This window comes from Cyprinodon tularosa, unplaced genomic scaffold, assembly GCF_016077235.1.
Source record: "Cyprinodon tularosa strain WSP-4 unplaced genomic scaffold, ASM1607723v1 ctg30, whole genome shotgun sequence".
In the NCBI taxonomy this organism is placed as follows: Eukaryota; Metazoa; Chordata; class Actinopteri; order Cyprinodontiformes; family Cyprinodontidae; genus Cyprinodon; species Cyprinodon tularosa.
Window position 1 is genome coordinate 2,070,886 of NW_024039008.1, and position 12,079 is coordinate 2,082,964.

Below are 12,079 nucleotides of genomic sequence, written 5' to 3' on the forward strand. Positions count from 1 at the left end.
TGGATTACAGAAGATGATGCTGGATGTCGTTCAGAGACGCATCTGCAGGGAGCAGCAGCAGTTTGATCAGCCTCCATGCCCTGCAGGAGTGAGACCTTTTTAACCCAGAAGCCCACCTAGGAAGGTCCTGAAGGTTGGAGATCTGACTGGTTTCTATGGGACATAAATTGGCTGCACACCAGACATCAGGAGGGAGAGTTGTCTTCAGCGGAATGACATGTGAAGTAGAAAACATACAGTACAGGTTTCACAAATGCATTTTAAGAAGGAGCAATGCTGACAACTGCTGGTCAGATGGGACCTGCAGTTCTTACAGATACCACATATAAAAGAAAGTTAATCCAACCTGGTGTACAATTAAACTTTCATACCTTAAAATAAACCTTAAACATAGGTAAGACGGCAGCCTTTGCACCATTTATTTAAAAATATATGTATTTTAAATAAAAAGTGATTAGCATTTGTGAATATCCTAAAAGTAGCTCTTTGGCTTTAGAATTTAGGAAAACAAAATGTGTAATTCTAGAATACCTCATGGAAAGATAGTCATTCACAAAGTAATATAGGCCTCAAGAGAGATCATTAAGTGGAAAATGTAAGAGGATTAGGGAGGACTGTTAGTGAGCTAAAGGAGCATCCTAAGGAGGGAAGATTGCATCAACAATGAGAGCCGTTTGGCTGATCCCCCACCTGAATAGGAAATAAATAAGGACGCACTTCTTTAATATTCATATTAAAATTCATACAGTTGTTAATATGGAGATTAAATACATTTTATCTCCATAGGACAGACCAGTGGGTTGAAGGCACAGCTAATAATAATAATTTTATAATAATTAATAAAAATAATTTAGTTTTGAGGATAAATAAATATCAGAGATGTTAATTAATCATCAATCAAATGTAAAAAAACAACAACATAGAAATACAGAATGGTTGCAACAGTATAACTCAGTGTAAAATACTCTCAATAGCAAACATTTTAAATAGGCAAAATGTGCAGCAAAAACAGGACAGTCATTCGTAGCCAACATAGAGGAAGATGCATCAGTGGTGATCACCTTAATGGTGATCTAAAAACTCGCTTGTGAGATTCGGTGTCCTTTCTGATTGCAGCATGTAGCTCTTCTCACTTTCAAAACAGAAAAGCGGAGAAACAGACGCCACAAAATGCACCTCAGAGTCTGCATTCTAAATGCAACATGATAGATTTCAGGATTGTTAGGATAATTATAATTGATGATCTGTGAGTTTATTAAATTTTAATATTAGCTGCCTGTTGCGTGTCAGAACGGATGTTTTCTATGGGAGAATTATCCTGCCATAATGCAAGAGAACATAATTTCAATTTGAGAAAAGAATTTCATCTTCTTGCACTCAAAACTTATAATGCTCATACTCTCTCAAATCTTTGTTTCTTCTCTCAGATTGAATGCTTCTTGCACAGATATTTTCTCCTCTCCTCCTTCTCTTCGCGCACAAACCACGCTCTGCTCGAGTCTCGGTTATGCTTGCAAACCCGTAGGCTCTGCTTGCGGATTTTTTTTGCTCTCTCTCTCAGATTGGATCGGATCGTCGCCTAGCAACCTTTCCAGCCAATAGAACGACAGCCTCAGAAAGGGTGCGCTTGTCTAACTACTGAGTGTGCCTGTGATAAACCTTACCGACAATAAATTGGCTTTTTAATTTAAAAGCTATTAAAATAAGAAGCTGAAAAACAACAATCAGGGAAATAATAAAGGGCGATTCAAGAATCACCAATGAAAAGTCACTTAATTTCTGCTGGAGGCAGAATTAGCATCTGCTCTGACTAGCAAACTTTTTTTTTTTTTTTTTCTGACGAGCAACTCTGAGGCGGGAGTTTTCTGTTCACATCACGTCATGTCTAAAAATGGATAGCTTTTAAATTATTTGTCTGAATAATTTCATATAAAGTAGAAAGAACAGAAAAAGGTAAAAAAAAAAAAAAAAAAACAAACAAACAAAAAAAACCACACAACTGATACTTGTAGTAAAAATCTATTTTGCCCCTAAAATAAACTTTTCAAACTTCCCCCACCACGTTTACATATGGAAAGCCCAATGTGACACTGCGACATGCCCCGCCCCCTAATTTACATATGGAGTGCCCAAATGTAACACTGCGACATGCCACGCCCCTAATTTACATATGGAATTGCGACACGCTATGACATCATTCAGGGGCGTGGCTTAAAGGAATTGATCATTCCAGTTCTTGCTCTGTTCAGCCTGATTATTCTGACAGCCCTGACAGGAGTTCAGACTACAGGACAGGAAAGGATTTATTTCAAAAGACAAACTGTAAGTTAACAGTTCACTTTGACCAAATCTTCAGGAAAAAGGATTTCTTCACATCATTCAAATGGCTCTGGGCAGTCAGCGTTTTAGCTCCCAGAGCAAAGACAACCAGGAATCTCAAAATTTTATAGAAATGCTTCGCACTACATTTGAGCGAAACAGGAAACAAAATAAAAGGAATCTCCAACTTGAAGTTGACAGGCTCTCTAAGGAAAAAGATTTTCTCATGGCACGGATTAGTCTTCTCCGAGCAGCATGTCAGATACTAATTCAAAATAGCCAAAAACTTAAAGATTACCAGAAGCTGAACACCAATAACCTACAAAAAATTGACAAGTTAAAAAGGGAACTCGAGCAAAAAGATGAAAAACTTCAAGATCTTACAGATAAACAGGTTGAAAATGAGAGAGTTATAGACTCGTTTATACAGGAAATTCAGGAATTAACCTACGTAGTCAATCAAAAGAATAACAAGCTTAAACACTCTGCAGATATACAGGGTAACTTTGAGAAGGTGAACACCTCAGTGCTACAAGAAATTGAGCAATTAAAGAGGAAACAGATTGAAGATGAAAATGAGAAAACCTCATTAAAACAACAAATACAGGAATTAAAGAGACAACTCGAGCAAAAAGATGAAAAACTTCAAGATCTTACAGATAAACAGGTAGACGATGAGGTGAAAACCTCATTAAAACAACAAATTCAGGAATTAAAGAGGCAACTCGAGCAAAAAGATGAAAATATTAAACAGCTTACAGATAAACAGGTTGACAATGAGGTGAAAACCTCATTAAAACAACAAATTCAGGAATTAAAGAGGCAAATGGTGCAAAAAGATGAAAATATTCAACAGCTTAGAGATAAACAGGTTGACGATGAGAAGGTGAAAACCTCATTAACACAACAAATTCAGGAATTAAAGAGGGAACAAGATAAAAAAAATAGAACAATTAAACAGCTTACATATAAACAGGTAGGTAAGAAGGTGAAAACCGTATTTTTACAACAAATTCAGGAATTAAAGAGGCAACTCGAGCAAAAAGATGAAAATATTAAACAGCTTACAGATAAACAGGTTGACAATGAGGTGAAAACCTCATTAAAACAACAAATTCAGGAATTAAAGATGCAACTCGAGCAAGAATATGAAAATATTCAACAGCTTACAGATAAACAGGTTGACATTGAGAAGGTGAAAACCTCATTAACACAACAAATTCAGGAAATAAAGAGGAAACTCGAGGAAAAAGATGAAAATATTCAACAGCTTACAGATAAACAGGTTGACGATAAGAAGGTGAAAACCTCATTAACACAACAAATACAGGAATTAAAGAGGGAACAAGATCAAAAAGATGAAAAACCTCAACAGCTTACAGATAAACAGGTAGACGATGAGGTGAAAACCTCATTAAAACAACAAATACAGGAATTAAAGAGGCAACTCGAGGAAAAAGATGAAAATATTCAACAGCTTACAGATAAACAGGTTGACGACGAGAAGGTGAAAACCTCATTAACACAACAAATTCAGGAATTAAAGAGGGAACAAGATAAAAAAAATAGAACAATTAAACAACTTACATATAAACAGGTAGGTAAGAAGGTGAAAACCGTATTTTTACAACAAATTCAGGAATTAAAGAGGCAACTCGAGCAAAAAGATGAAAATATTAAACAGCTTACAGATAAACAGGTTGACAATGAGGTGAAAACCTCATTAAAACAACAAATTCAGGAATTAAAGATGCAACTCGAGCAAGAATATGAAAATATTAAACAGCTTACAGATAAACAGGTTGACATTGAGAATGTGAAAACCTCATTAACACAACAAATTCAGGAATTAAAGAGGCAACTCGAGGAAAAAGATGAAAATATTCAACAGCTTACAGATAAACAGGTTGACGATAAGAAGGTGAAAACCTCATTAACATAACAAATACAGGAATTAAAGAGGGAACAAGATCGAAAAGATGAAAAACCTCAACAGCTTACAGATAAACAGGTAGACGATGAGGTGAAAACCTCATTAAAACAACAAATACAGGAATTAAAGAGGCAACTCGAGGAAAAAGATGAAAATATTCAACAGCTTACAGATAAACAGGTTGATGATAAGAAGGTGAAAACCTCATTAACACAACAAATACAGGAATTAAAGAGGGAACAAGATCAAAAAGATGAAAAACCTCAACAGCTTACAGATAAACAGGTAGACGATGAGGTGAAAACCTCATTAAAACAACAAATTCAGGAATTAAAGAGGCAACTCGAGGAAAAAGATGAAAATATTCAACAGCTTACAGATAAACAGGTTGACGATGAGAAGGTGAAAACCTCATTAAAACAACAAATTCAGGAATTAAAGAGGCAAATGGTGCAAAAAGATGAAAATATTAAACAGCTTAGAGATAAACAGGTTGACGATGATGGCATTCATCAGTTATGATCCCGGTTATCACGGCTGCGCAATGTGTTTGTCTGATCTGTGTTGTTGTTTGTCGACTGGCCAGTGTATATGTTTACATATACCTTTTTGAATGAATTAAGAGGGACCGGAAGGAGTAATCTAAGGGGATAAATGGATAAGTGAAAAGGATGGATACATTTTTTAACAGTGACATTTTAACGAATAAAGGTGAACTAACAGGGGTTAGCAGGGGACATATGGACTGACGGGATAAGAACTCCGGGGATGCTATAAAGACCTGCTTGGGTTGATTCAGTTATGGGGAATGGAAAACTGAAAAAGTTTGGATGTACAAGGGGCTATAGAAACCATTGGGTGTGAAAACTTATTTTGATGTCTAACGTGAGCAAATAAATCTTGGGTTTCTATAAAAGTGCACATGTAGTTTAACTAGGATCCTAAAATGAGGCTGAAAAGCACTGGTGCAAAGGTCTTAAGACCGGACTGGTGAAGAAATTATGATTTTTGTTGAAATTGGGAAAATTCCACAAAAAAAAATGTATTACTAATGGATAAAACAAACAGGCTACTCAGTGGCACAGTGGGTAGCACTGCTGCCTTGCAGCAAAAAGGTTCTGGGTTTGATTCCAGGCCCAGGGTCTTTCTGCATGGAGTTTGCATGTTCTCCCTGAGCATGTGTGGGTTCTCTCCGGGTACTCCGGGTTCCTCCCACTGTCCAAAAACATGGCTGTTAGGAAATTGGCTTCTCTAAAGTCCCCTTAGGTGTGAGTGTGTGTGTGAATGGTTGTTTGTCCTGTTTGTCTCTGTGTACTGGCGACCTGTCCAGGGTGTACCCCGCCTCTCGCTCGTAGACAGCTAGAGATAGGCACCAGCACCCCTCGCAACCCCACTTGGGATAAGCGTGTAAGAAAATGGATGGATGGATTAAACAAACTTTATGTGGCCAATGTCTGTCTGTCTGTCTGTCTGTCCTATATGAGGAATGCATGTGAGGTAGAATAGGGCTTGGGATCCGCGTTGCATTGTGGGACGTGGCGGCCCTGTTGATGGCTACGCTAACGTAAACATGGCTCTGATACAACGTTGTTGTTGAACGAAGAGACATAGATGTAGAGAGAAAAAAGATGTTAAAATCCCAAAAAGGATCTGGAATTTACCGGGACACATTAAATAGAGAAGCCAGGGACCGGTATGTTGACAAAATCAGCATTATTAAAAATTTGGATCAATATGAAGTTCCAAACAATGAGTGGAGCACCGATGAGTGAGCGCCTATACTTCAAAACAGTTCCGAAGCTACAAGTCCTTGGAGTCTCATGTGCAGTTCACAAATGGATGGGTTCAGGAGCTGCAGATCATAAAGCCAGCAAACAGTGGGAACACAGTAATCCGTACAAAGGTAAGCTGTGCTCAGACGGGCTCTGGAACCTGTTAGTTTAGTAACTGCTAACCGTTAGTGCTAACAACCACTCACGCATGTAATGTACTTTTAACTAGCTGCTATGTGTTTCAAAGGTGTAGTTAGTAACGTTAACTGCCAACCCTCCCTAAACCCTCCGGGTTTCTCATGTATTTGAGCCTTTTCCCGCTGCCGTTTTTATTATTTTCCCGTACAAGATCCCAACCTTGAAGGAAAGAAACAATGTAGGCTATACAATAAAACCGTGCATCTTTAACGTACCAGAATGAAAATGCAGGGACACACTCTCAATGACATCGGGATATTGTGGAAAGTTATGTTTGGTCGTCTTACAGCTCCAAGCTAGCTGACGACTCTTAATCTTTGACACTTGGTCTCTGTGGTTGCTCCAGGCAGGAAAGCGGTGGAAAGTTAACCCATTTTCTATGTTTTTCCCATGGCGATCATGTGTTGAGCTTTTACAGCCCACAATACAGCAACGGTTTACCATGGTTGAAATCAAGTTAAGGTGAAATTAATCAAATTAAAACACGGCTGAGAGGGAGTACAGTACGCGGTAGTCGTAGGCAGTAGTCTGTCAATACGTCATGACGCCCAAGCCCTATAGACCAACTTCAGAATGCAAATTACAGCAGACCACATGTAAACTTTTAGAATTTCTCTTCATGCTGGAAAACGTTACTAACCACCCTTTGTCAAACTGAATAATTATACCGTATTTTCACGACTATAAGGCGCACATAAACGTCTTTTTTTCCCACAAAATGTGCGGTGCGCCCTTTGGTGCGGTGCGCCCTATGTGTGTTGTAACTGCGACTTTTGAGACCACCTCATTGAGGAGAGGATGAAAGAGTGGCTGAGGGAGGTGAATGTAAGGAGACCAGGTGGTTTTTTTCCACTCATCAACATCGCTGTTAATCTGTGACTCCATGCGTGCCCATCTCACAGCTGATGAGAAAAACATGGTGAAACAAATGAATGCTGTGCTCGCTGTTATTCAACCGCTCGACATCGGTGGGAACCGGACGCAGCAGGCGCAGCAGAAGCAGCGAGTTTACATGCAAAGTCAATGGTTGACGCGCGTATAGGCGCAGCAAAAGGTCCCGCGGCGCGTTTTGAGCAGCAGGCGCAGCGCGTCGGGAGCATTCAAGCATCTGAAGCGCCGCCAACGCGCTTCTGCTGCTCGAGATGGAAAAATTGAAGTTTTGCTGCTGGACACGCCGCATCAACCAATCAGAGAAGCTGATCTGGGAGCTGACAGCGAGACAGACACATCGCTCTGATGACATATGATATTAAGGCAAATGAAAAGGGCTGGATGGATGAGGAGATAATGAAAGAGTGGCTGAGGCAGGTGTATGTGAGGAGACCAAGTGTTTTTTTCCACGCATCACCATCGCTGTCACATCAGCGGATGTGAAAAACAAGGTGAAACAAATAAACGCTGTGCTCGCCGTTATCCCGGGAGGTCTGACAAAGGAACTTCAACCGCTCGACATCGGTGTGAACTGGCCGTTCAAAGTAAGGCTGCGAGCGGCGTGGGAGCGATGGATGACAGACGGAGACCACAGTTTCACGAAAAGTGGAAGGCAGCGCCGGGCAAGTTACGCCACCGTTTGCGGATGGATTGTTGATGCTTGGACTAACGTGTCTGCTGGCTCTGTTGTTCAAGCTTTCGCAAAAGCCGGCATCATTTCAGAGGAGCCGCCCGGCACGGAAAGTGACTCTGACAGCAAAGAAGGGGAAATTGGCATGTCTGATTTAGTGCAGCTGTTTAATTCAGAAACAGAGGATCATGACTTTGATGGGTTTGATTAATACTTTGTAATAAATACTTGAATAAAGCACAATCATACTCAGTTTTGCTCCCGCTCTATTTTTCTACCTGAAAACTTAATTCAACAGCAGCCTCTGGGCCGGGTCTCCTCCTCTTCACCGCGGCGGCTGGCAGGTGTTTTTCATCTAAATAATCTAAATCTTGCACATCAGCTATATTTGCTGTGATCAGTGGGAATAAAGTAGTTTTAATATGTTTTTAAGTGAGAAAGTCCACCTGAAAAACTTAATAATTGCAGTCAGTTCATCCAGATTATCATCCTGCCTATACTATTTCTGTCGAGGCGCTCAGACCCCCACATACCAGCGGTGCGCCGACAGTAGAAATCCCTTCAACAGCAGCCTCTAGGCCGGGCAGCCTCCGGTTTCACCGCGGCGGCTGGCAGGTGTTTTTCATCTAAATAATTTAAACTGCAGGCACCAGGATACCGGCAATAAAAGCGAACATATTCCGTCGGCAGGTTTCAGGATTTTAAGTTAATTTAGGAGTGATCACAGCGCTCTGTCATCTGCGATGTGTCTGTCTCAGGGCCAGCTCCCAGGTTTGATTAATACTTTGTAATAAATACATGAATAAAGCACAATCATTCTCAGTTTTGCTCCCGCTGTATTTTTAAATACGCAGTAGAGGTATTTAAACGTAGTAGAGGACATGTACCTGTATATAAAAAACGCGCCCTATAGTCCAGTGCACCTTATGTGTGTGTTAAATACAGAAATGGCACACATAACTGGGACTGCGCCTTATGGTTGTGAAAATACGGTAAATGAAAACAGGTATAGTCTGCTAACCTTTTTCTTTACCCTTTCAACAAAATAGAAAAATACAACAAACTACAAATAAAATAACAAAGGCTTTGTCAACCACCTGGTTTATAGACAGGGACTTTCCCTCTCTGTTAAATGCTTATAGAGTTCTAGATAAAATCATTTTTAACAGTCCTGACCACAGAGGAGTCCTTTAGTATAGGGCTTAGGCGTCATGACGTAATTACTTTGTGTGGCCGCCATGTTGATGGCCTCCTTTACCGCTGCTCAGACTACTGCCTATGACTAACGCATACTGTACTCCCTCTCAGCCTTATTTTAATTCACCTTAACTTGATTTCAACCATGGTAAACTGTTGATGTATTGTGGAAAAACATAGAAAATGGGTTAACTTTCCACCGCGTTCCTGCTTGGAGGCGCAACCACGGAGACCAAGTGTCAGAGATAAAGAGTCGTCGGCTAGCTTGAATCGTGGCTGTAAGACGACCAAACATAACTTTCCACAATATCCCAATGTCAATGAGAGTGTGTTAATAATAAATAAATAATAAATAATAAAAAAGGCAGCGGGAAAAGGCTCAAATACATGAGAAACCCGGAGGGTTTAGGCAGGGTTGGCAGTTAACTTTAATAACTACACCTTTGAAACACATAGCAGCTAGTTAAAAGTACATTACATGCGTGAGGGGTTTTTAACACTAACGGTTAGCAGTTACTAAACTAACAGGTTCCAGAGCGCGTCTGGCACAGCTTACCTTTGTACGGTTTACTTAGTTCCCACTGTTTGCTGGCTTTATGATCTGCAGCTCCTGAACCCATCCATTCATGAACTGCACATGAGACTCCAAGGACTTGTAGCTTCGGAACTGTTTGGAAGTATAGGCGCTCACTCATCGGTGCTCCACTCATTGTTTGGAACTTCATATTGATCCAAATTTTTAATAATGCTGATTTTGTCAACATACCGGTCCCTGGCTTCTCTATTTAATGTGTCCCGGTAAATTCCAGATCCTTTTTTGGGATTTTAACATCTTTTTTCTCTCTACTTCTACGTCTCTTCGTTCAACAACAACGTTGTATCAGAGCTATGTTTACGTTAGTGTAGCCATCAACATGGCCGCCACGTCCCACAATGCAATGCAGATCCCAAGCCCTATTGACTTCCTTCCATAAAAAATAAATGACAGGTTTTAATCAGTGGGCCCACCAAAAAAATTAAAAATAAAACAAATGAAAGCCAGCACTATAGTCAATAACCCCCGTTGCAGGCCTGATACGGACGCCCCTCACCACTGGTCCTCAATCCACAGTGACGAATTTATGGCTCTGTTCGAAAACCTAGGCTGCATCCTCCAAGGACGCGGTCTACCTAGACTGGATCCTTCGAAGTCTGTGAAAATAAGGAGACCAGAAGTGTTCTGGCTGTGAATTCGAACAGGTCTACCCTTCAGCGGGTTTTACTGCCGTATGCTCTGTTGATTAGCAACCATGATAGTTGACACACAAAGCAGGAAAAGAATGAATACCGAAGTTTTCAAAACTGTTTGTTTATTTATTTATTTTTTATTATAAAGTGAACAAAGACTACACTCACAAGAATCCAGAGTGGAATAAATGTTCCAACCACCGGGAGCAAGAACAAATAAAATCAAATGTAATGATATAAACCTTAGTCAGTTAAATAACATGCTGCTGTCATTTTGCACATCTCTCATGTTGTTGCTATTTTCAAATATCCATTACTGTAAAAATGTCCATAGCTGCATATTAGTTATTTATTCTCCAGTTTTATATAGTTAAAACACTTTTCTTGCAATGAATCCTGGGTAAACCAAGGATACCGAGGATACATCGGACCCGTCCTTCAAATCGGGCAAAAAGAAAGACGCATTTTAAGGCCGCATAACGAGGAGTCTTGGAATCCGACCAGACCTCGGCGCCGCGCTATGACGTAATCGTCCTTCGAATCTGGCCTTCTAAGGACGCGTCCCAGGTTTTCTAACAGAGCATATATAAACTCCTGATGACCCGTCCTTTCAGATGGTCAGTTAATCTTTCGCACCTCATGTTAAACTGTAAATTGCATAAAAACCATATAATACACTACCTGGCCAAAAAAAAAGTTGCCACCTGGATTCAACTAAGCAAATAGGTTCGAGCCTCCTATTGGATAATTACTGCATGGGCGATTAGATTTCAGCTGGCAACAAGTTATTTAACCCCAACTGGTGCAATGACTTGCTTCTCATTTCCTAGAAAACTATGTCAAAAGACACATCCCGTGGTCGTGGAAAAGATGTTAGTCTGTTTGAGAAGGGTCAAATCATTGGCATGCATCAAGCAGAGAAAACATCTAAAGAGATTGCAGAAACTACTAAAATTGGGTTAAGAACTGTCCAACGCATTATTAAAAACTGGAAGGATAGTGGGGACCAATCATCTTCAAGGAAGAAATGTGGCCGAAAAAAACATCCTGAATGATCGTGATCGGCGATCCCTTAAATGTGTGGTGAGATCAAATCGAAGAAAAACAACAGTAATTCCAATCAATTCAGTTTATTTATATAGCACCAAATTCACAACACATGTCATCTCAAGGCACTTTACAGTTCAACCAGATCATACAGTCAAATTGATACAAAGTTTTCTATCTAAGGAAAACCAGTTGATTGCATTGACTCATTGACTCAAATACAATCCCTCACACTAAGCATGCTTGTAGCGACAGTGGAGAGGAAAAACTCCCTTTTAACAGGAAGAAACCTCCAGCAGAACCAGGCTCAGTGTGAGCGGCCATCTGCCGAGGCCGACTGGGGTTCAAGGAGACAGAAGCAGTAGAACTCAGGGCAGGGCTCGATGTTAACCATTGCCCAATTGCCCGGGGCAAGTAGTTTTTATTGTCGGGAGAGTACAAATTTCATTGCATTTGCCCACCAGGCAAGTGCAATGATCGCCAAAAAAATTATTTATCACTCAAAATTACTTTTAAATCACTGACATTCGCTTAAAAAAGGACCCACAAGCGTTGCCGGTGCTATTTTTGTTGTTTTGTACACATTCTCGCATGATTTAAAAAAGCCGCGAGATTTTCCGCCAGATGGCGTGATTTTTGTCCGGGAATTACCTCGAATCAGACACATTTATTTGGACTTGGCAGACTAAAAAACAACAACAAGGCAAAAAAATGTAAGTAGAGTAACACACCCACCACCTATTTTACCCTCCACCCATTTCACCCACCACCCATATAACCCTAGATTAAAAATCGGTCAGGGATTAGGAAAATTGGCATAATTGT

At 40.2% G+C, this 12,079-nt stretch overlaps 1 protein-coding gene across 1 annotated transcript; it reads left to right on the forward strand.

Annotated features, from left to right (window-relative positions):
* The first annotated feature begins 13 nt into the window (after window positions 1–13).
* Window positions 14–6,526, forward strand: LOC119787662 (reticulocyte-binding protein 2 homolog a-like). Its single transcript, XM_038291644.1, has 4 exons — window positions 14–88; window positions 2,750–3,205; window positions 3,650–3,826; window positions 6,512–6,526. Exons 1-4 carry the CDS (start codon window positions 14–16, stop codon window positions 6,524–6,526), a joined length of 723 nt encoding a protein of 240 aa, XP_038147572.1.
* Window positions 6,527–12,079: the final 5,553 nt, after the last annotated feature.

What these genes read in the sequence shown, in the direction of transcription:
- LOC119787662 (XM_038291644.1), top strand. Translation starts at nt 14, where the DNA reads ATGATGCTGGATGTCGTTCAGAGACGCATCTGCAGGGAGCAGCAGCAG. An exon ending in AGCCTCCATGCCCTGCAGGA is followed by an intron (nt 89 to 2,749) that starts GTGAGACCTTTT and finishes TCGTTTATACAG; the next exon opens with GAAATTCAGGAATTAACCTA. An exon ending in AACAGGTTGACGATGAGAAG is followed by an intron (nt 3,206 to 3,649) that starts GTGAAAACCTCA and finishes CAACAAATACAG; the next exon opens with GAATTAAAGAGGGAACAAGA.